This window comes from Aulostomus chinensis, chromosome 2 (assembly GCF_037954235.1).
Source record: "Aulostomus chinensis isolate RoL2024-O1b breed Wild chromosome 2, RoL_Achi_v1.0, whole genome shotgun sequence".
NCBI lineage: Eukaryota > Metazoa > Chordata > Actinopteri > Syngnathiformes > Aulostomidae > Aulostomus > Aulostomus chinensis.
Genome location: NC_141321.1, coordinates 31641000 through 31666321, shown reverse-complemented (window position 1 = coordinate 31666321; position 25322 = coordinate 31641000). Strand labels below are relative to the sequence as shown.

At 43.5% G+C, this 25322-nt stretch overlaps 1 protein-coding gene across 1 annotated transcript; it reads right to left on the bottom strand.

Moving 5' to 3' along the window:
- Positions 1–200: 200 nt before the first annotated feature.
- sv2ba (synaptic vesicle glycoprotein 2Ba) lies at positions 201–25082 on the bottom strand. Its single transcript, XM_086190047.1, has 13 exons — positions 24791–25082; positions 18273–19001; positions 11956–12136; positions 9923–10074; positions 8606–8739; positions 7440–7529; positions 6255–6368; positions 6087–6175; positions 5397–5561; positions 5158–5291; positions 4801–5001; positions 4565–4724; positions 201–2431 (listed from the first exon to the last, which is right to left on the bottom strand). Exons 2-13 carry the CDS (start codon positions 18751–18753, stop codon positions 2248–2250), a joined length of 2085 nt encoding a protein of 694 aa, XP_086046173.1. The 5' UTR covers positions 18754–19001; positions 24791–25082; the 3' UTR covers positions 201–2247.
- Between the last annotated feature and the right edge of the window lie 240 nt (positions 25083–25322).

The following is a 25322-nucleotide window of genomic DNA, read 5'->3' as shown; positions in this document are numbered from 1 at the left end:
GTCTTTCACACCTCGGCCAGAGTAAACACCTCCTCCTACTACCGGCACTTGCTCACACTTGTGTGCTGCCATGTTTTTACAAGTCCTCCTCAACAGCCCCCCCCCCCCCCCCCCCCCCAACACAGCTGCCACTGACATGGGAACAGAACCACTCAGGTCCCACCAGCTGGTTTCATACTTGGCGTGTTCCTCCAGCGTAAACTCACAGGCCTCGTCATCAGCTTCCATGTTTATATAAATGGGTCAGTCCAATTATTGTCTTTTCTCAATAGCGTCCATATCACGTGACCTGGGAACACCTTGTCAGTCCTAGTTATTAGCACGAGTCATACAGGATGCACCTGTTGTAGTACTTTGCATAAATATTTTAGTGCAAATTTAAATTGAAAAAAAACAAAAACTGCAAAATTAGATTATTTTTTTCTTTAGCTTCCATGTGACCGAGACTGGAAATACAGGACACACCTCTTTCTATTGTATTTGATTGTGTCTTGTATTCTGTGTTATTTTTAAATATACTGCAATATTCAAGTATTTATTTTAATAGTTTAGAAGTCATGTGACCCAGGGACTCCAAATCAGTACCGAACTGGAAATATGGGACACTCCTTTATCTATTGGCTCCGACATTTTTCCCTGAGTATCTTAGAGAATATATTTCAGTAAACCTATTTTTTTTGTAAGAAAATATGAGGCAATACTTCATTAAACATCTCCTTTAAAAGCAGTTTCACTTCATTCTGGTGAAATTTTCAAGGGGATATTGCAGATTAAAAGTGGTCGGAGGCCCACCGTCACTGCAGAGCTCCAGCGAGCCGTCCGTCCTTGTGCCTCTCCTCAAACAACAAAGCGGTATTGCAAGTGTGATTGTTGCTACTTCAGGAATTATACCTCTAACTTTCTGTATCGTGTCTTTCCACATCCATCATCAACCAGGAAACGGGATTATAATCCCTCAGTTTTATTCAAGTCATGACAGGGCAACTATTTTACAACTAATTTACACAGGTCTACAGTATGTACAACAACAAATATAGTACTGGAAGTCAGACTAGTGCGTGTCAGAAAATTCACAGACGTGGATAACAACCACAACCACACACACACACACACATGCACCCACACACATATACACACACACGCACACAGACACACACTCACACGGCTCACTCATGCCAAGAAAGTAACATGCTCCTTAGAAATCTTGACACGTGTTGTCAGAAATGCAGCAGGCTGTGTAAGACTGTTCTTCATCAGAACGTTACCATGAGAGCATCATATCAAAACAGCTAATTTAATCACATCGTGTCATTTAGAAAAGAAAAAAAGAGAGAGAGAGAAGACGATCAATAAATAAAATGAACAAACAAAGCAAATCATTACAATGTAGTCATGGCAAGATTGACAGTTAGGATGCTACGTCATCACCACCTACAGAACACACAACCTCACGAGTCGAGAGCGAGACGACACACAGGAGGAGCATCAGCCGGTCAGGGGTCAAAGATTCGGATCGGTGGGGAGAAATTATCCGGAAATCATTCCAGTGTTTTATAAACTGATATATCCTGGTTCATGACTACAGAGAGTAAACATGTGAGGAGAGGAGCTGACTGCAGAGACTACAGGACAACGCAGAAGAAACTGGGGCGAGTGAAACGGGTGTTAACACCAGCGGTAACAATGTCATAAAGTATAATATTAAAGTGTCCCAATTCAGCTCAAGTTATGACTATGAGTCCCTTCTTTTCACTTTTTTTCTTTTTTCCATCGGGGAATGAAATCAAAGCACAACATGGTAATAACAAGAACTACATCACCTTTCAAGCACAGACACGTTTTCACCTCATATTAATCTTCTTTTACACAAACCTCAAAAGTAAATGTCTACACTGTGCATGCGTGTGTGTGTGTGTGTGTGTGTGTGTGTGTGTGTGTGTGTGTGCGTGTGTGTGTGTGTGTGTGGTGGAAGCGGGTGGAAGGTGAAAGATAAAAAGACAAACACTGGTTTCACATGATGTCACAGACGAGCTGGGCAGCCTGAGGAGCTTGACAGGAGCAGAAAGCAACCACAGGTTCACGTAGGCAACCAGACAGGTTTTCAACATTCTCCATCCGCTACCCATGACAGACTCATAATCACAGCACGCACAGCATAGCTTTTCACGCCGTCTCCAATTAAACTGACCCCCCCCCCCCCCTGGCTGGACTGAGTTTGGGGCCTGGAGCCTGCAGGATTTTGGCTTTTCAAGAGAGGATTTTCTCTCGTGTTTCAGGTAGCTTCAGAGCCACCAGACCGCCGCAGACGAGTGCGGCGAAGGCCAGGAAGATGGGGATGATCTTAGTGATGCCGATGAAGGCTGCAAAGATGAAGCTGGCGATGATGGCTGCAAACTTGCAGATCCCGTTCAGGATACCAAACGCCGTCCCCCTGTGGAGTCAAAGGAAAGACAGACCGTCAGACGCGTAAACAAAGACGGGTTGAGGTCAACACTTCTACATTATAGTAGAGTATAGCTGCAGGATACGTTAATTCAGCCAAAACGTAGCATGAAACATGCAGTATTCAGCGTCTGGTAAACACTGTCTTCGTCTGTAGGAGGTGGTTTTGAAAGCAGCTCTAGTTTTCACACCAAATGTTAAGCTGAGAGGCACAGCTGTCGTGCGCAGGGGAAGAGTTGCTTCGGAAGAGCGGTTAAATGGATGGTTTGCTAAGGCCCTGCATCTTTTTACCCCCCCCCCCTTCAGTCTTTCCATTCCAGCACAGTGACAGAATTACTGCTCCAAATTTGCAGAATGTCCTAAAACAATGGGTCTCTGCCGCTAAAGCAAAGAAGCCAACAACCATCTATTCTGTCAGGCTGGAATGAGTCACGGCCACTGGCAGATCTGCTGCCGTCCTCACTCAGCTAATGATAACTCTGCGAGCTGGTTGGAAAATCCATCTTCAGCTGAATTTTTAACGTTTCGGCTCGAGATGTCCAGTGAAAACTTTCCCTTTCTAATCCCAGATTGTCACATGGTGGCATTTTGCTGAGACCCATCTGGTAGAAGTTTGTCTGTGTGAGCCGCGGAAGCTTTTCACTCGGCTTCAGTTAGGATCTAATCGATCAACGTAAACCTTTAATTAACCAAACCAGACGGTAAACCCGCTGGCTGGAAGAAGAAAAAAATATACATACACAGTTCATCTACCCACACCCACACACACACACACACACACACACACACACACACATTGCTTTTAGCATGAGTTTGGTAAGAATATCTTGAGTTTGGGGGAAGATGCTGGAGTGTAAAACCTCCAAATCCAACAGCACTGAATTGCTAACACAGGCTTGATATGAAAGCTGCCTCCCACACGGCTGATATTTCCGTCCTGAACATAACTTGTAAAAAAAAATAAAAATAATGTGATTAGCTAATGTTAAGCTTTTGGATGTATGCTACTTATAAAAGCTAGTTAGCGACAGAGGCGTGCTACATTTGCTGACATTTTCAAACTGGGGCGGATTAAAACATTGTTTAACTCATTCTTTATTTATAAACCGTGTTTCCATCAACTGTCAACTGAGTTTTAAATGAATTTTGGAAATGAGAGAATGTGAAGTACTGCAGTTCGCATCAAGTAGTTTGAAGTTAGTAATCTGGGGTTAATCATTGTGTATTTCCACCAGAAGATGGCGATATAGGCAACAAGACAATGGGTATTACAGGCAACATAGAGGAAGAAAACCTGGACAAGCAACAGTCGGCCCATTGTTTCTGTCTACAGCTCTACAGAGGATTTACTTTGTTTGTACAAGTTGCAATATTTCTGTGGTACCAGCTAGTACGAACAAGTGGCTTCTTCTCTGGACATGAAGGTGAAGTTCCGGAAAATACTGGAAAACAGATGGTCAGTCATGAGAGTTCGAAATTCCTGTTTAGCACATTTTCTTTTGATGAAAAAAGATTAAAAATCCACCTCGGGAATTTACACCATTATCATTTTTCATTTCTCGTCAGTTTTAAAGCAAATGAATTAAAAACCCTCTACTCTGAGAATTCTGCTTCAACGTGTGGAGAAATCAAAAGCTGCTGCAGCCTTCCATGTCTGAACTTTGCTGCTAGTTAGGTAATCATAGTACAATCCCAGCAACGCTTACTGAATGGAAGGTCAGAAATAACGTTTTTTTTAAAGGTGATATGTCGGGATGGAGGGGCAGCACGGTGGTGCAGTGGTTCGCACTGCCACCTCACAGCAAGAAGGTTCTGGCTTTTTGTGTGGAGTCTCCATGTTCTCCCTGTTCCTGCTTGGGTTCTCTCCAGGTACTCCGGTGTCCTCCCACAGTCCAAAGACATCAAGAGGTGACGGGGCTTACTGGATACTCTAAATTGACTGTAAGTGCGAATGTGAGAGCCAATGGTTGTCTGTCTATACTGTATGTGTTGGCCCTGGTGACCCGTCCAGGGTGAACCCTGCCTCTCGCCCGACGGGCACTGGGATAGGCTCCACCCCCCGCCACCCTTGACAGGATAAACAGTAAAAAAATGAATGGATGGATGGACATTGGGACGGTACCTTTTTGAGGAGGGGTAGAGTTCCACAGAAATGACCTCTAGTCCGTTCCAGGCTGCCACGCTTGCACCGTAGAAGAGACACTGCCAACATATTACAGCTCCTTGACTGAAGCTCAGCAGCAGCAGGAACGTACATGCAGATGACGCCAGCATGGAACCCCCTGGAGTAAAAGATGATTGGGTACCGATTTGCTCTACGAGGCCGTAGATATTCACACTCTCAGGTGCGGTTCTCACCTATTATCCTGATTCTTCCTATCTTGTCCATGAACAATGCTGAGATGATGTTACCAGGCAACACGGCCAAGCTGCCCAGGAAGCTGACCATGTAGATGACGATGTCGTTCTCCTCCTGGAAGTTCAGATGGCAGCCTTTCTTTGAATGGAGGAAGGTGGTGTTCTCCATGCGACAGTTTATGAACTTTTCCTGCCACAGATCTGGGGAGAGAGAGGAGTCGTAAAGTTTTCCCCCTGGTGATGAGTTGGGTGATGAACTTCCTGCAAAGCGTGGGAGCTGCGACGAACGTGACTGTTGTAGGGCAGCGTTAATATTCAGATGCATATTTATACCAAGAACCATCGTGAGCCACCTGCCTGTGTTGTAGAAAACGGTGTTTTTGAGGGTGCAGTTTTCAAAAAAGGTGTTGGTTGATTTGATGTCTTCAAAATAGCAGTTCTCAAACAAGGACTCTTCAAACTTCACCGACTTAATCTCAATGTTTGCAAACCTAAAAATGACACAAAAAGAAAGCAGATGATTAAATAAATGGTCTAGAGAGGTTTAAATGGCACGGCTCATTAAAAAGTCCTTGACACAGAGAGGGGAAACATACTTGTCGTGGATGTACTCTCCCTCGCGGTGGATCTGGTTCACCAGGGAGAAGTTGAAGTGGAAACGTTCCACGCGTTCCCGGTGGAAAACCCTGACCTTGGATTCGTACTCCTCATACTGCATGTACTTGATCATATCAGGGAACCAGACTCCCAGCCCGTGGTAGCTGATACACACAAAACAGCGGTGAGATGATCTCAGCGAAAGCTCCTCATATGTGAATTACAATCTTCCCTGTATATCTAGACGTCAGTGCGCTGGGAGTTTTAGTCTAAATGTAAAATATATTTCTCAGAGAAGATTTACTTAAAAAAAAAAGTAGGAATCTTTCATAATCCAAAACAGTCTTTCAAAAACTCTGTGTATGTTTGTGTGTGTGTGTGTGTGTGTGTGTGTGTGTGTGTGTGTGTGTGTGTGTGTGTGTGTGTGTGTGTGTGTCACTGTGACCCAATGCATACGTCTTATCTGTACATCATAGGAAGTTCAAATATGTGCATAAATGAATATTCCTGACCATTTTTTAACTTTCATTTTTGTATCTCTTGCCTGGCATCGCTCCCTCATATTGATCAACTGTGTCCTTCAGACGTAAACGGCTAAAATCCTACCCTGGTGTTTGCTGAGACCAGTTTGATCTCAGCCTTTTGATCAGGAAGACGTTTGACTAGACAGAAGGGGTTTGAGTGCCCACCTGAAAGCCAAACAGAACCAGACAACAACCAGGAGGAGGCCTTGCAGTCTGAGCTCTGGAGCTGATAGTGACATCACGTTACTCATCACCTAGGAGACAGACAAACAGGAGATAAGTGACAGGTGGAAGCTGGAGGCCAAGAGAAGCGGGTGACATGATCCGGCTGACCTGTTGCAGCATGGTCACGTGTCTGACGGTCCAGCGTTGGAAGGCGGTGCCGGTGTCACTCTGGATCTCTATGAACTCGTCCTCCTGCGTCTGTGGGGTCTTGATGTTGGTCACCTTCACACCCAGAGGGGGACATGGACACATGATCACCATTACTGCTCCCACATATACACGTATGGTTTGCTTCTGGATCTTCTTCAGTAAGACGATTGGGGGCTAACTGTTTTGTTTTTGTTGTTGTTAATTTGGTCTTAAATTTAGACATTTTCAATTCGAACAAAAAGAAATGATATAATAAAAAGTCTTAAGTCTTTACCAAAAGCCCATCACACTAAACCTGAGCATTTTGTCATTACGCACAGAAAACTCAATAATATTTTATATAATCCATTATATTTTCCAGCAGTGTCCTGCACTTGCTCCTATCCAAAATATGAAGATACAAAATGTTAAATAAACTTCCAAGAACACTGGAAAAAAAATAGCATTTTCGCTTCATCCCCCAACTCTCACACTCCACTCCTCATGAAAAATGGACGTATTATTGGCACTGTGCTGCTTCATGTATTCACGAATGTTACTGAAGAAACTCATATGAAAAATACTTCAGCGTAAAAGAAGTTGAAAAATAAATCTAATGGCTCATGATGAGCCTGCACAGGATAAAGTATGAAAGTTAATTTTGGAAAGTCACGACATGCTAATGGAACTGATTTGTCGCTGCCCATCGATTTTTATTTCCTCAAATTTCAAATTTCGGTGACTGCCATCATTCAGGGAAAAAAAAAATCTGTCTGCTACCATTTTGTGGATTCTTTTGACAGCAAACTCATTTGAAATCTTGCAGGGAGGAATGGATCAAGACGTTAGCAGCTACAGTGAGCTGTTAGAGGAAGAGCTGCAGGCGACAGGCTTCTCCACTCTCGCTGTGCCCTGCTGTTAGCAGCTTCATGTGCAGCATAAAATCACATCAAGGTTGCTCACAGAAAAATAGAAAATCACGGTCTGGCTTCAATATTTATACTGTGTAGCCACACATTTCTGGCACTAATTGAATTTGTTGTCAGCAGCTATGACTAAAGATGCAAGTCAGCCAGGACTGAGACACTGAGAGGACTGTAACTTTGCTAATTTTGATATTTGGCGAAGGATTATTGGGCAGTGTTGTGAAGGACAAAGGCTCACAGTGAAGACTCTCTCTGGCTCGCCTTTGGCCTTCCAGTTGGTGTCGTGAACTTGTCGCAGCACCATCCACGCCTCGTCGTGTCGAGCGCTCTGAAATAAAAACACACAGGATTGAAAGCCGTAGGAATCTAATCTAGTTTATGTTGCCGTTTGTATATTTGTGATCGCTTTACTCGCAAACCAGCTCAAAAGTTAAAATATGCTTTGCACTGTGTGAGGAGCGATCTATCTCATGAACCCACCAAATGTGAGCCCCCACAAAGACTATTTTGCCTTTCAAATACTCGCACATACTCCCTCCTGCATTACTTCTTTGTGAATACAGACAGAATATGGAAAGAGCCAGCCATGTGTTGTGTATTTAGCTTGAAGCTCACATCGAAACCAAGGACTACTAACAACAGCCGAGTCCGTTTACAAAAACAGCCGTTTTTTGGGGGGGGAAGTTTTGTTTGTTGTTTTCTGTAGCTGTTGGTTGTAGTGCTTAGCTTTGCCATTAGCTTCAAGCTAAATATATGCACGCGTGGCTCTTTCTGAATTCTGGAGTCAGAAAGAAGTCATGCAGCAAGAACATCTTTTGGGGTTCAAGTGAGAACTTGAAGGGCACTTTTGGGTCTCTGCCATACTAACTTTGGTTTATAGGCTGCATGCGGTTTCTGTATATGTGGCTATCTTAATCCTGGGTTTCAGTCCTCACGTGCTGCACAGTGTGACCACACACTACAGTTGAGTAGCAATGTTCCCAGGAAGTCTCCCTCTTATCAGCTGAGTAAATGTGTGATTATTTTTGAGAACTGCTATAACACACAAGTACAATACCACATGTGGTTACAGGTCTGACAATGTCCTGGATGAGACACATGGGTGCGCAGTGTTCTGGTGACGACTTAGCAGCCCTCCGCTAGCTTTGCACAGCAGTGGGATGTTGTTTTGGTGGCTGATGACTCAACATGTACAGTAAAACCAATAACAGCTTCATGCTCAACACAGCACTCTGACACGATGCATATACAGACGGGGATAGTCCAGGTTTTAATACTTGTTTGTGTTAGGTTAAACAGAACAGCAAATTTATGAATCAACGCTCTGCTGTAAAATTCCCAGGATGCATCAAAATCCCCAGAGCTATAATGAAGATCAAAGCGGTGACAGTTTCAGTATCTAACCTCCAGCAGGAAGCGAGGACTCTCTGGCATGAAGACGATGCCGATGAGCGCAGCCAGGGCCGGGAAGAGACACACCAGAATAAACAGTCTCCAACTGTGAATCTGGAACTCCGTACCGATGGCGAAGCCCCAGCCTGGCAGGCCATTCAGGAGAGGAATTAATATTGCAAGAAACTGTCTCTTGGGAAATATTCTAAACTCCAATCCCAGCACGAGTCCAATAAAACTGAAAATTGATTTTTACTGTTCTCTGTTTATGCAAAAATCTGCTGCACTGGGCCGTTATGGACGGCGTGTTTGCGTATGTGTGTGCGTGTTGTGAAAGGTATTTCGATTCTTGACTCATGTAAATGTAAAACCATGTGCAAAGTTACTATTCGATCTTAAATGTAACGGCGACAGGATGTTGGTTTTTGTAAGATGCCGCAAGCTAAAAGGTTGTAAACCACAAACTGCTTTGATCTTTAAAACAGGTCTTTGCTCAAAAAGTGTATTTTGCCACTCAAGCACTCACAAATAGTTTATCTTCATGAGGATTTTTTTCTCCCTCCTGCAGCTCTTCGTCTTTGTGACTCCAGAATGCAGAACGAAACAGCTATGTACGTTTAGCTCAACACCAATCACAACAACAAAAATGTCCCCAAAACTTTAAAAATAATCCTGTGGTTTAATCCGTATCTTCTTTATCCAGTTGCATTCTCGATAAACACTTGAATGTGAGCTAAAAACAAATATATCATAACACCTCCTACTCTGCTCTAGCGTTAACCAGTGCTAAACTAGAAGTAGTTTACTTGTTTTCGCTCACATCAAAGTATTTGTGGTTTACTGTGCATACAGCCGGACAAAGGAGATGTGGATTAAACCAGACGATGTACTTGGTAATCTGAAAACTGACAGCTTTGGACAGGCAGCCTGTTTTATTGCCGTAGCTGTCGTTAGCCATCGGTTGCTATTAGCTTCAAGCTAAGTACACGTGACTGGCTCTTTCTGCAACCTGGAGTGACAAAGAAGTGACGGAGGAGAATAATGTCTCAGTTTGCTCAAGACTCCTATTTGTAAGCACAAGGCAAAATACAACTGAAGTGTGAAGTATCGCCTCAGACGTGTTGTATTTAAAAAGCTTGTTATGCTATCATTTGTGTAATTGTCGAGTAAATGTAGTGAAGAATAATGTGCACTATTTCCCTCTGAAATGAAGAGTGGACATAAATTAGCATAGAATGAAAACACTTCAGTATAAGTACTTCAAAAGAAACACAAGTACAGTACTTAACTAAATGTACTTTTTTCTCTGCTGGTCTTTGACCATGTTACCATAGTGTGGGATGATTCCCCATGCAGTGAAGGAGGCATACAGGCCCCCCAGCATCCAGAACATGCAGAGCCAGCTCAGATGTTCCCCACGTTTGTCCATCTGCAGAAACTCGGTGAAGTAGGTGTAGACGATAGGGATGGCACCGCCAATCCTGGACGAGGAAACCACAGAACAGCCTGTCAATCAGTCTTTATTTATACGGCACCGAATTGCAACAAAAGCCATCTCATACGCAAAGGCAGGTCTAGAACCTTACGTTTAAAGTCAAATGAAAGAGACCCAACATTCCCGCACGAGCAAGCACTTGGCGACGTTGGTGAGAAAAAAAACAAGAAGAAACCTCAGACAGAACCGGACTCAGAGTGGGCGGCCATCTGCTTTGCCCAGTTGGGGTTGTGGGGGGTCGGGGGAGGAGAGCCTTTATCTCAGGCCTGAGCGGCAGTGGCCGTGGATTATTTGTATGTAACATCTTATCAGACGTGCTTTTTACTCCCTCCAAGGAGGGAGTGTGATTGATAAGGAGGTAATGACACACGTGTGTCTGTCTGTTGGCAGATTTATGCAAAACTATGAACCCAAACAGCACTGAGCGCGGTGGAGGCGTGTCATAATGGCCCAGGAAGAATCATTTAGGGCAGTCGCACTGAGGACAGCAAAAAACTGTATTTTTTTGACAATGGATTCGGTTGAGTTTGACTTGGTAAAAGTATTCCCTCTCCTTCCTTTAGGCTTCTTTCATTTTTACAACAGCCAAGGAAAGAAATTGGTGCACTTGTGTTTGTCTATTTCCAGCATAACTCATAAAGCTGCAGATGAAATTGGATAGGATGATAGATGTTAGGCCACGGAAGGATCAATTTTAGAATTGATCTGGATCTGAGGACGTCATACGGCCTCGGCAGAGGTATGTACTCTGTGGTTTCGATTTTACCAGGAATTCAAACCAGCAGAATTTCCCCTGTGGTGCTCAAAACTTTGAGAAATTACAAACAAATGATAATTGCAGCATCTCTCCCTGCGAGCTGACTCTCAGCATCTTTCGCTAAAATGAAAAAAATACGGTAGCTATGACAACACGTGTAGGGTTTAAATTATTGACACCATTTTAGAAATCACAAGCCCATCTTTTCCTTTCCTTGGTGACCACGCGGGCAGACGTCTCAAACACACTAATCATTGCAGGCATTTTTGTGAGGCCAACAAGAAGGCCACAGTTCCTCAGCGCACGTGAGCTTGAGTGACTAATTGGGTCTCGTATTGACATTTTATTGTGGTAACCTTGGCCTTTTTGGCATACCAAATAGCTCAAATATCAATACTGGAAGTCTTGCTCCACTCAGGCTGCAATCATTATTGAAAAAAAAGATGTGTCTGTGAAAGTTGCACAATCAATCGTTGCTCTGGAGGCGCCTCGATCTACAGCGCCGGCGACCGCAGGAATTGGACAGTAAAAAAAAAAAAAAAAATCAAAGGAAAAAAAAACATGCGGCAAGAATAGTTCACTTGTTGTTTTAATTATGACCGTAAAGAAATGTTCTATCAAAACAAATAAACAGACAATTCCTTCCGAGCTGTCCTCTTCTGGGACTGAAGTGTGTGCTGACACGCAAACGCACACAAGCCCTCCTGCACAAAGTTCAAACCAAAGCGTTGTTTTGCATCGGGACGTATTTGAATGGCACATTACAGAACAGATTCTGAAATGTAGATTTAAATAAACAAGTAAGACCCTTCGTGTGCTTAAATTATGTCCTCTCTATCCACCAGGCTGCTCCCAGATGACCACAGTCCATTTTAATTTATATGCTACACATTCCTCATTGAAATCAAATGTCAGGAGTCCAATTTTGCAACACAAATCTTTAAATGCAAATGAAGGGATGTACTTTCTCCTGCCCCCATATGTAGCAGAATCACGTTTTCCCCAAAAGGATTATTTATGGGAAAGGTCAGTCATTATAAAAAGCCTGTGGAGTTGTCATTTGTTCAAGCAAAGAGCGGAATTGTGAATTTAAATGTAAATGTGTCTCACCCGAAGCCAGAGCAGAACCTGAGGAAGAGGAAGAAGCCGTAGCCCTGAGCGAAGCAGGACAGGAAGGAGAAGACCAGGTCGATGGTCAAGACGTAGATGAGACACTTCCTCCTGCCCATCTTATCACACAAACCCCCCCAAACCAACGCACCCACCATCATGGCCACATACACCAGCAGACCTGTGAACACACAAACACACACTCAAGCTCGTTTAGACTCATTTCTTTCCATCCATAATGATCATACACAGACACATTTATTTGCGGCGTCGGGGTTCCTTCGCATTTTTTTTTAATCAATCCATTTCCGGGAGTTTTCCAGGCCTCTGAGGGAAATATTCCCGATCATGCATTCTCTGAAAAATCTGTTTATGGTAACGACAAATAAACAGAGAAATCTATGCCAAAATTCACCAGTTTGTATTTTAAAATGAATGACACCTGACATGGTTTGATGCACCATAAACACGTGCTAAAGTACATCAACCAAGACCAAGAGACCTATACTCAAGTATGTGTGAGGAAAACTTCCATATTTCACAACTTTTCTTTTGTGCATGAGCATGAAGGTAAAACTGATAGAGCTTGTTTAAAAACGTTACCTCAGACTTCCACAAGGGGGCACCCTTTGCCCTTCTAAGATGACAAAGGACAAACCCCACGCCTCTCATGACTGTATGTATATTTCTGGGACAGATTTTCACATGTGTCCGGGTGGTGATTTCTGAATAGTCATGATGATGTCTCAAGCAAGCAGACCCAAAATAATATCAACATTTCTGGAGGTCAGAATGAGAAATAAAGGTTTGCTTCCTTGCCATGCCTCCACCGTCCCCAATTCCTCCAGCCCGCTGCAGTCGCCTTTACTATCGTCTGGACTGCCTTTTTACTACCTCTATTACACACTTTATCACCACACAATTCTTAATTTCACCTGCAGAACCAGCAGAGTGGTGCGAGGTCCATGGCAGTAAGCAGCTATCAGTGTTTTAGTAGCTCTGACCAACTGCATCAAGGAGATAAGAATGATTATGTGCCTCCTTTATGTCTCTGAGGACCTAACGTGCACCCTGCTCTCAGGACTAAAACCTACAACCTCAGCCATCCCCTCCACGCTGTTGCTTAAACGTTTCGACCCATACCTCCAGCCTGCTCTGTGTTTTTACTACACACAGCCCTAATTACAGAGGGACTAAGCAGCTTAACGGCACGTGGAGCCATAGTGTGCACCTTCCCCCTGGATTACTAGACTATCCAAATGTTCTGGCGCTACACACGCCAAGCTGCACCTCCCTGGCCCAGTCAACAGGCTGGTAAGGCCACCGGAAGAGAAAGAGTCAACGTGTCACTGCATGTCTTGGCCAAGCTCTTTCTTAGTTAAGGGACAGTTAAAGTGATAGCTTGGATATGACGGACTGACTGAGGAGCTTTGAGCCAAAGCAGATAGAGAGGAACCTCAAACATTACAGCAGACCCCCGCAGAGCTTCTGTTAACCCAAATGTGCAAATGCTTGCTAAGTTCATCATTAAACTGTTTTGAGACATTTAAATTGCAAATAGAAAAAAAACAGCCACTTGTAATTAATGTTCAGTTTCTTTATGCACTTGAACTTCCCTACCAAGGCTACATCAGCTGTATTTCTGTACTGACAAAACACATAAGTGCATCTAAAAACAGTAGTTTTATAAACACTCCTAGCAGTTTTTACTTAATGGGAAAAGTCATCTGGTACATTTCTGCTACATTTGCTGAGAACTGAAAAGAGGACAAGATCATCCTGACCTCCTGACACTGCAGTGCTTGCTGCATGGCAAGTAATGGGTTAAAATTACCTAGCAGCACCCAGGAAATCCAGTAGGATCCTTTTTGATGAACTTACTACGGACTTACTGTTGGTTAAACACTGGAAGGTCACCACCAGGGGGCAGTGCAGTGGCGAGGCTGATGCCATTAAACACCTTGACGGCGACATCTGGGTGCTCAGGTCCAGCTACAGCACAACGTATTACGATACGGATCCAAACCACAATGTGTTTTGCACCCTAACTGTCTGTTTTGTACCTTAATCTGACCAAATTTTGATTGTACTGAATATAAAATAGTATTTTACAGGAGCAGGGGTCGCTGGTTCGAATCTCACTTCCATCGGTGAGCATGTGGAAGTGTCCTTGAGCAAGATACTGAGCCCCTAATTGCTCCTGATGGCCCTGCGACAGACTGGCGACCCGTCCAGGGTGAACCCCGCCTCTCACCCAATGTCAGCAAAGATAGGTTCCAAAATGGATGGCTAAATGGACAGAGCTCCACCATGGATGTATCCTACCTGATCTTCTATTGGTATTGTTTCCATGGTGTTGGCAGTCTTGCTTATGAATCACTTCACATTCGGACTGACCAATAAATAAAAAATCTATTTAATAATGTTGTAAATATAACGTGGCAGTGTTCCAGTAACAAAAGAGGTTTTTCCCCAAATTCCAAAATAAGGGAAGGGTCTAATAAGTTTCTTTTACCCACAAATCTAGTGATCGATTTATGAAGCTTTCTTTCACAGCGTGTCTCTCGATGGCTTGCTGAATATTGCTGTATGCTGTCACACAGCACACAGCAATATTCTCTTTTTGAGTAAACAGAATAACACCTGGATGATGCAAACAAAAATAAAGTTTTCAGAAAGTCAAACTGAAGGACCACACAGAGCTGGACGTGTTTATTGTCTGGTACGTGATCTCTGGGAGGGAACGCTAAGCACCTCAAGTATTCAAGATTAACACCTAATAAATGCAGGCAGGCATCATCATTTATGCAAGAACTTTCTAATCACATTTCAGCTTTTCGTCCAGATTTGGCAAAGGGCAAGTTTTGTTTTGCTCAAGATAATTGGAGGTTACATCCCTGGAACCACACGAAGTATTTCAAACCTGCCTGAGCAATCTCCCCTTCGCCTGCAGGAACATGTCTCTAGTTGTAAAGCCCTTGAATTTTAACTCTGGACAAAACAATAAACCACAAATAAGTGGACCGGCTATCTTGAACTTTTTAACAAAATGTTTTGGATTCTCTCTGCGACTCCAGACGACATGTAAGATTAAAGACATTTTGCCTCTTGTGTGTCTGGTGAACAGTGCATGAGTGTGAATCCAATCGGATAATTCTGCAGATCTACTTCATATTCTCAGCCAATGATCGGTGCTCCCCTCCAGCTTTGCACAAACAGATGCTGTGATTTCATTTTCGCCAGGCCTTCCTCCTTCTTGCACAGCCTGTCAGAGGCCTGAAGCGTGTCTGACAGCTCTGCACCTAGCGCTGCAGGCCGCCAGGCTCTCTGACTGCTGCAACATGCTCCATATTAGCCTGGGAACACACACTGAATGCAATCAGCTCCAGGTTCCTCATCAATCTCTCATCCCAGGAGCCTGTTGTTAAGATGAAATGATGTACAATCTGCCACATTGCCTGGAAAAACATGAGACTAGGGAAATAAGTTGAGAGGCTTAACTTGCAGTTTACCTGTGTGCACAAAAAAGGGGACATTTTCCCAGCATGTGGATTCTATGCTGCATACGAATTTCAGCCACAATGTTGCTGTGCCAGCTTTGATGTCTCAGTCTAAAATGGCGTAGGAATGGACCCTAAAACCCAGGGTTAAGTTGGCATTGTTAAATGTCCGGTCACATCCTCTCGAAGTCAGTTATTTTTTGTTTTTTTATTTTTTTGGTTATACACCTGATGCACGGTCTGGTTAACACAAATTTATTTTGTGTGTCTAATACATGCCGGTTGTTAATGAGTGACTTCACCAAACAACACTTGCATCATGCCGAAAGCAGCAGCGTGAAACTCGATGTCATGACGTTGAAGTCGCGTGTCCTATGGGGTCAAAGTGTAATGTTAGCTTTGTGCTAGTGCTGTTTAATGCCGGAGATTAGCATCACGAACAAAACCTGGATCTTTGGCCATAGTTTGTTTTTCGGCAGTGGTCACAAATTCAGTTGGCGTTTGTATTTGGTGGCAGGAAGCCATTGCAATGCTAGCTGGGTTGGCCTACGAAGATGCATCATCCCTGTGGTGTTCTATGAGGAAACAATTTAAGCTAGAAAACTGAAGAAAATTAAATTCAGAGAGAAAGCAGACAATAATGCCTCTGTCTGGTAACATAATTGCAGAATTTACATGCTATCATGTGGTGTGGCGTCCCTTCAATTAATTCAGAGACACTGCCAACATTTAATGAAGCTGAGCTGGTTTATTGTGGACCAAACGTTCTTCTCAAAGCACAGTATGTAATTTGTGAAGGCTCCTATTATGCTGCAGAACCAAAAGTACAGAATTCTCCACACTTGCTGCATAAAGAACAGTAGCATATGTAATGGCTGCAAGTACTGTAACTGTAGATTTGTGGAAACAAAAACATAGAGAGGTCTTTAAGCACAGCAGTGTTTCTGTTGTGCACTGCAGCGTTAACAGCGAGCAGATCGTTGGCTGCTCTGCAATGAAACTACAACAGATCCCAAAGTGACATCACGGGAACAGACAAACCTGCGTGAACATTTTCAAAGATCGTTCTATAAATGTGGGTCGAGACAACAGATTTATAGATCAAGTATTCAACCACATCCCTTGCACATTAATCTCTGAGGGTTGCACTCAAAATGTTGTCTTGCTCACCTCATAGGAACTTTATTTGAAATGATTTAACATCCTCAAAATGGCCTTGAACATTAACTGACATCTGTAGAATTTAAGGCTAATGTTAGCTCGCTGCTAGCTGGGATTTTGTGGTAAATTCAGTCACGCAGTAACCCAGCACGTTAGCAAATACAGAGGGGTGATGGAGACGTGACGCCATCCGCCGCCAACAAAACTAAACGCACCGTTACCTTGAATGATTATGGATTTCTCTGGGTTTTATCATTTTTAGAACTGAGGGGTGAATTAAGTACACAACTCTATAAACATATTTAAGATAGAGCAAGTAATTTTTAAACCTTTTAATGCGGAAATGTTACACATTATAACTGTTGTTGTTTAGGTGTTCAAACTTTTGTCCTAACTTGTCCCAGCAACAGGTGTGATATTTCTGACTGATGCAGTGATCTGCAAGCCATCAAGACACAAACATATGCAGAATTTTGTGTGTGTGTGTGTGTGTGTGTGTGTGTGCAAACAAGCACAAAACCACATCATTTCATTCATGAGGCTCGCACCTGTGTATAAGGACTGCAGCTTTTTGACTGATGATTGCATTTAGCAAAGGATTGTACATTTTGTTTGTGGTGTGGTTCTGCAGATGTCAGCCTCTTGGTTGGTCACGTGGTCTGCTTATGGTCCCAAACATCCATCCCTGTTACTCTGGGAGTCAAATTACCAATCTTTTTTTGTTTTGTTTTGTTTTGTTTCCACTACCAGTATTTCAGAATCACAGGAACACAGGCCTGATGTATTTTTGTGGGCCAACGTCCATTCTTATGTTGGATTTTTGATCACTGAGTTCTGGGACTGAAATGTTTTTCTTTTAAACAAGAAAACTGCCTCAAAGTCAATGGTGAGAAGAAGCTAACCTTACCACAGTGCTACACGTACAAAGGAATTCCTGCAATTAGCTTCGCTAGCTCCTTCTTCCAAACAGCTGCTGAGGCATAAATGACATCATTAGAATTGTGAAGGTAATGCTATGCTACCACGCTACCAGTGTGGGACTTCAGTGTGCTTTGCTCTCCTTCTGCTCTCAGCAGGATGACAATTGCAGTCTTTTTTAGCCACTAGCAACCAACTTTTTAGGCACATAAATACTTGGTAATTTTGAGTGCTGTATTTACTGGTCTTTTTATTACATGGGTCAAAATGATAAAACCTTTAAGTAGAGCTCAATTTTATTTGACGTGGATGTCAGAATTGCAATGCGCAAACAAGATGCTTTGTTTGAGTGTCTCAAGTGTGTGTGTGTGTGTGAGTGTGTGTGTGTGTTTCAGTGACAACACTTGTCCACATGAGGTAAAAAAGGCATAAAGGAAGCATAAAGTCAGTGTGAACCACTGAAAATCCATTCAACAAACCCACACATTTTTCGACAAGGGAACAGGACATTCAACAATGCTAACTGTGAGCCCTCAGCGTTTTAGGACTCATTCCTATGCAACTCGATTCAAGTGGGCCAAAAGAATTTCCCTCATATCTTTGGTTGTCATCTAACTTAAGTAGCTTAAATTTTACCCCGTTGTATGTAAACTGTGCAAATACCTGCCTCAACTGTATTTTGTTGTTTTTGTGGCACCCTCCGACAGCCAAATTGTTTCCAGCTCTGCTGTCACTTACCCAGCATCCCCTTGTCGGCGTTAGATATGCACATGTCCTTCTCAGCGCTGGGCATAACGAAGCCCACGACGAAGCCGTCCACCCCGTCAGCCATTAGCGCCATGCCCAGCACAAAGAACAGCATCCACTGGAAGCGTCCATGGCCGCAGTCTTCCATGATGGATTCGTACTGCTCTGGCAGGTTGTCCTCCTCTTGCTCCTCCTGCTGGGTAGCCATTCGGGCTTTCCTCTTGGCCTCCATCCGAGCAGCCCGCCGTGCCTCCTTGATCTCATCTGGGTGGGGGATGCCCTGGTACTCCCCTTCATACATCTGGTCATCATCATCCGCTCCCTCAGTGGCATCGCTAGCAGCATCCTCTTCCTGCGGAGGGTAGTCCGTCTGGTAGGGGTAGCCATCCTGACCCCCTCCATCCTGGGTGTAGGTGTACTCTCCTCCTTCGGTCATCTGCTGGTTCACATTATTTTGGTAGGGGTCATTCATGTTTCCTACTTAGTGTAAGGGGGGCAAGGCTGACTTTGCTGTGTAGCCGTCGTACAATGAGGAAGCTCAAGCTGCAAACTATAATGGCATAATCCTTCCCAGGAGCCGGCTCAGTGTTGCTGCGTCTGCTGGACTCCAGGTGTCAAGACGCTTGGTCCTCTGAGGAGTCGGGGGTCTCAAGTTAAGGCCTCAACGATGCAACCGCAGACTGTTACCTTCATTGACCTACACAGAGTCGCATGCTGAACCTAAAAGACAACAATGAACACACACACAATATACGTCAGTGTTACAGCGAGGAAGGACGCACCTGTAAGGTCAAGACATTGCTCCCTCCGGGACGGCCCCTGAGCTGCCATGTCAAGTCACAGTTCTTCTCACAAAGGGCTTCACAGCATTCATATTGTGAAGATGTATCGTGACATTTGACCCTCAGATAAGAGCAAAGCGCTCACAAAAACCAGGGGAAGGTCTTGTTTGCACGCAGTCATGCAAGTAAAGAATAACAAGTCATTTTTCAATTGATTTTAACTACTTTCTGTCATTACATTCATTGCTTTTGTCTGGAATCCTCTCCTGCAAATTGTATTTTATCTTATTTATTCATCCTTGTAAAGCAATTCATATTCTAAGTATAACTTCCATCATTATTCTAGTCAAAAAAATGGAAAGTCATTAAGCAGGAAAGAGCAGTCTGCTGTAGGCTGCACGTCCCTCCACACAACCAGATAATCTCATCGTCTCCCTGCTCAAATGCTCTGACGCCATTTTGATCCATCACATAGCAGCGCTGTAATGATGACACAATCAAATCTGTCTGGACCAGAAGCACACAAACACAAATGACATTGCAGTTTTATGTAATTTTTGCAGACTTTCATCAGTGAGTACGACTGAATTTAAGGTTGTTGCTGGATCCCACGTGTTTTGGGAATAAGTTCTGTTGATGGTCGAGGAAATACTTCCACAAACCGCGATCCATCTCATCCAGCGGTCAACCGAGGGATTCTTTCTAGCTCCTGTGTGCTGTACTTCATGTTCTCATTTCAAAGGTATGGGAACTGTTGTTCTTAGTGTCTGTCCCTCAGCAAGATACTGGACCTGTAACTGCTCCTACTCCGAACCACAACCCATCCGCACTCAGAACCACATCAGGAAGGGAATCCAGCGTCAACACCCGTACGCTAAATGAAACGTGCTGCGGGGGAGCCGACAAGTGAAGACCTGCTGAAAACGATCAACGCTCCCTGTTATTGCGTAGAAATCCAAGTTTTCATTTGAGTGTCACATTCTTTTTTTTTTTAACATCACAAAGGATCCCACTGAACACTAGACATGATTTCAACTAAGCAGTTATGTCATGGCTCACATTTTGCCCCCCCCCCCCCCATATCTCCGGCTAAATATAGACCACTTTTAGCTCAAGCAGTTTAATTCATTATTACATAATTGAGATATCACACAAGCAGCTATGGGCGGCGGTAGCAGAGACTCTAAATTGCGCGTAGGAGAGAATGATTGTCTGCCCCCCTCCCCCCCACCTCTCACCCAATGACCCTGGGACAGGCTCAGGAACCCCACGCTTTAATGGGATGAGCTGTGTAGACAGTGGTTGGTTGGTTGGATGGATGGATAAGCCAATACATAAAAGCTGTACCATTATTTCATATGTGGTGCTGTATTATTCTGAATTGCCCTTTTCTGATGGTACAGGACGACAAGGCACGGTTTTAGTGCCTCTCACATCGGTGCTCCCAAACACTTCAGTTTAGGAACCTGAACATACAGGTGGCAGAGGCTCGTGACCCCCTTATCACCAGAGGTAGTTGAAGCGTACAAACAGTACACACACACAAATTTATAGGAAATTCAAATGTTGTTTTTATAGTTTTTGTGTCCCATGACTATCTTTTAGAAACAAAGCTTTTTTTTTTTTTTTTGAGTTCTGGATTTCATCGTGACCCCTCCTCGTCTCTCTCTACGGACCCCCACTTTGCAAACCCCTGCTTTAGATAACGAAAAGACGGTGCGATCAAATGTTTGATGGATTTTATGACAAATTTGGTCTCCCCGCGTCTGTCAGATTGGAATTAACATGATCAGTTTGGAATTTTGTGTTTCCATCTACCTGGTAAAAACTTCATCCGGTTGTCTGTCCCTCCAATTTTTTTATGGGCACAACATCTCAGTAAGGCTTGAGGGAAAGTCTTCAATAAAATCTTCACTGGGTCAGAATTTAGGGAGCTGATTATGTTTTGCCCGTCGTAGCGTAGAGGTCAGAGGCTACGGTCACTGTGACCTCACAAATCCCATTTTTGTGCGTTAGAACCGAAGGATGCTGTCACAAATTTCCTCTCATGTTCTCACAGTTGTCCAATAGCAGCAGTTGTCTTTTTTAACCCAAGAACAGCTGTTGCACACAACTCAGGAGCAACAGTCTGATCTGTTGCTCCCTGAAGAGGCCGTCAGCGTTGTCAGGACTCCACCAACTTCACTTCCACTCCCTGAATGACAACCAAAGATTCAAGGAAGCTTTGTGGAAAACGACTAGCCTCAACCCAACAGCTGTGCTGATGAAAAAAAAACAAAAACAAAGACAGGTAGAGCTTTATGATAGACAGTGGATAAATTGATTTACTATACACAACCGGTAAAAGTCCCTGCCACGTGAAATCAAGATTAGAGTCCTTCCCCGCACCCAGAAAAATGTGATATGATTTAACATCGGTATGGCTGTGGGACAGAGGACAGGCCCTGGGGCCGCTGGACTCTCTTGTCATTGGTTGCATTCAAATACTCTGTTCTCCATTTCTGTAGCTTTAATGTTTTTGGTTTCCCACATCTCTGAGGAATATCAATCTCTGCCGATTCAGTGTTCACCAATGAGCGAGGGTTATTCAAAACTCTCAAGTCCAGCTCTGAGCAGATGCTGATGTTAAAAGCACCAAATTGGACAGTTAGACGTTTCTTCATGTTGTTTATCTTTTTCGGGCCATGGAAGCATATAAATCATCATGAAGACGCCATACTGTTTCTTTCAGCCCTTTATGGCCCCGTCTCTAGGGACGCATCTGAATCCTACTCATTTCTGTAGTGACATTTAAAATAATCTTTCTCATCAACACATAAACATCAGCCATCTGGTAATGTCTCATTTGCTGATGGCCAATGGCGGGCAGCGAGGCAAATATGATCTGACACTTTTGGTCAAATAAATAAAATTATATTGTGGTTAAAAAAGGTATTTTGGGAGTCGGCTGTTGTTCCCTACCTATAACCAAGCACACCCTCTGAAAACACTCTGATAAATAATCTTTTGTTACCAGAGAATTGTTACTCAGCACAGAAACCACTGTCGTGTTATCTGACAAGAGAGGATGGTTGGTTTGCTCCGGTTTGGAGCCGGGATGACGAACACTATAATTTAATCCAGATTAAGACTGCAGATTTTTTTTTTTCTATTCCTCCCTTGTTGACTCATATTAGTGTTTCATCATGAATGTCATCGAGGTGGCTGATAGCAGCAGTGGATTATGGCGTCTGGATTGAAGTGCAGAAATGTATTTGCTGCTCTTAGACGCCAGGCTTTGAAACGCCAACATCAGAGGCAGAACGCATCCGTGAATGACTTTTTTGCTGTCAGGAGAAATTGCAGCAGCCTGATACCATCATCAGAGCGCCTCGTGCTCTTTTTCATTCAATAATGTGAATAATAGATTTCGGTGTAGCTGAGGGAGGTGTTGCAGTGTCATCCTGCTGCAGCGCCTCGACTCACACAGCTGGTGCTTACGTAACAGCCAGACCTCCCTCCCTCCCTCCCTCACTCACTCACTCACTCACTCACTCACTCACTCACTCACTCACTCACTCACTCACTCACTTTCTTACATATGGATCTGTGGACACACACTTAAAAAACAAACACTCTAATTCAGACATCAAATCAGCAGTTATGTCCGAGCGGAGTCTGAAAAGGCGGTGAGCCGCCTCCCTCTGCGTCTGTCCCGCCGTTGAAAAGTCGAACAGCTCATTTGAATCAGAGAAATTGATGCTGAGTCTGAGGTTTGACTGGAAGCAGCGAGGTCGCCGCGCAATTTATGACAGAGCGCTTTAAATTTCACAAATGATATTTGAATGTTCAGATCTTTTTTTTTTTCTTTTTTTTTTTTAGTTTAGTTTAACAGAGCAAAACTTCACTTTATCTGATTCTCCAGTTCATTCCCCCAGAGAGCAACAGGCCTGTATCGAGTTGCATGTTCACTCTGCGATAACGGACTTTAAAGAATAGCTGTTCAGCGGCCGTCAACACTTTCTCCTGCTGCAATTTTATTTTGCACAAATTACACGTGAAATAAAGCCTTTTTTTGAGGAAATGTTGATTATCAAGGAAAGAGATTCCAGTAACAGTGACTGGGTTGCAAATCCAGCCTGTAAATCTCGGTGCGGGAGCGCAGAGCCGTGCAGGGTCGAGTCGGAAAACAGAAATACGTGAAGGGTCAAATGCTTCAGATGCAACTCTTAACTCCATCTTAAACATCTCAAGATGTTTCTAAGTTTTGTTTGACAGGATAATACATCAGTGGATTTCAAAGCACTGATTCGTCTCAAAAACAGCGGTAGCTAACAGGTAGCCGTCATTGAACAAAAATCACAGGAGGCACAAAGCCAGTGGTTGTGATGGCAAAGTCGTGTGTGACTTATCGTTAGCTCTGTACCACTGACGGCACTTGGTGCCTCCAAAAGTGTTGCTCATTCGTGGAGATTATCTTTGAATTAAACCTTTTTTTTTTTTTTTAATTTTTCGTTCACCACAGAGCTGGTTTTCAATCGTTATCAGGTCCAGGAGTGGGAACCCGTGGTGATGCTAACCTCCTGTTGGCCTACAAAATGACCTCATCCCTGCTGCGCTCATCAGAAATGGACTACACACGGACAAGAGGGCAGTGAACTCCACCAGCCACAGTGCCAACCAGTGTCATATTTATCTCAGTTATTATGGGTTTTTTTTATTCTTTCTTTTTATTTTTAGAATGAGATTTGCCCTTTGATCTGTGACTCCATCACACTTGTATGGTTTTAAATGATTTGTTTCTCTGGCTCATTCCGATTCCACAGCTGTTTTGCAAATAAACTACAGGTGGCACCCACCAGAGGAAGAAAAGGAATGGGAGGATGCAGGTTTTTGATCTGAAGCTGACAGCTGCTCCGCCTCATCATGTGTACACGATAAGATAAAACCATTTGTTCACGAACATCTGCAAACACTTTGTTTGGATTTATGTCTTATCTCGGTTCTATTATAATTAGATTAAAAACATTACTGAATTATCAGATTATCTTCACCTGAATTCCTCAGTAAGTATTACCTGTCTGTCTCCACTGAGCAAGGCAGCAACGGGGTGAAGGGTTCGATTTCACAAATGTTCTGCGCAAAAAGGAATCTGTTAGATTCCACGCATCGTGTCTGTTGGTGACAGAACTCACAGCTGACTGTAATCTCAGCTCCTCGATGACCTCGCGAGGTCAAAGGACAATCTGCCGTGATATCTGGGGACAAACCGCCGACTAACCTGTCAAAAAAATTGTTCAGTGGCAACATGCTGTTATTGCGGGTGTCGTCACTGATTACATTTTCTTGCTAACAACTTATTTGCCTCTGAACGCTGTCACAGGGAATAGATCCTCATATCATGGAATGCAAACACGCAAGATATTTTCACTTTTAGAACTTAATTGCCACAAATCAGCTACAGCAGCAGTGGCACCTTGTAAGAAATTCAGGTCGACTAAATTTGATTGAGGAAATGACAAACCTGGCTGGAAACTCTATGTGGATACAAATATATATAAATGTTGATGTCTGAAAAAGGGCTAGGCGCTACATTTGTTTGTTCTTCCCACAGCAATGTGAAAACCTATGTGATAAGACTGTTTCTTTCAAACTAAATCATCTGTCTCATCCTCTCTAATTTGTAAGACAACAAAAGCAAATTAAATCAGAAACTACTGCAAACATTTCAAATTAAATTTCTCTTACCAGACTTGGCATTCCATTAAACATAAAATTGACTGCTGAACACAACAGACATGTAAAAAAAAAAACAACAACAACTAAAAAAAACAACTAAAAAAAACGATGCTAAAGTCCAACTAGCATTTTCAGACGTCCAAAGCCTACATGTCAGTTTATCCTAAGGCCGTGCTGCAGCCAAGCCTGAAGGATTAGGATCCAACCTCACGATCCCCCACCATCAACACCACCCCTCCCTCTCCCAGGCTCATCCTCCACAGGAAATTCCCCGGAATTGACCCCACCCACCTCCGCCAATCAATGGTACAGTCCTCTCCGTTTAAATAGCAACAGGCTCCACTGACACTGGCTCCAAACTATCCAGGTACTCTGCAGGACTTTTTTTGTCACACACTTGATCCCTGAAAAGGATCCTCCACAGAGAGGTCGAGGTCTTTGACGAGCTGCCCCGACTGGAAGTTGTTCGAAAATCCAGTATTTTTTTGGCTCAAGGACTCTTCAAAAGGCCAGATGCTCGTTGTCATGGAGACATGAATCT

Excerpts from the sequence above, each read along its gene's own strand:
- sv2ba (XM_086190047.1), bottom strand. The coding sequence starts at position 18,753 with ATGAATGACCCCTACCAAAATAATGTGAACCAGCAGATGACCGAAGGA. Across the intron at positions 6,176-6,254 it reads ACGTGACCATGCTGCAACAG|GTGATGAGTAACGTGATGTC; the intron begins GTCAGCCGGATC and ends TCTGTCTCCTAG. Across the intron at positions 5,562-6,086 it reads TGGTTCTGTTTGGCTTTCAG|CTACCACGGGCTGGGAGTCT; the intron begins GTGGGCACTCAA and ends TGTGTGTATCAG.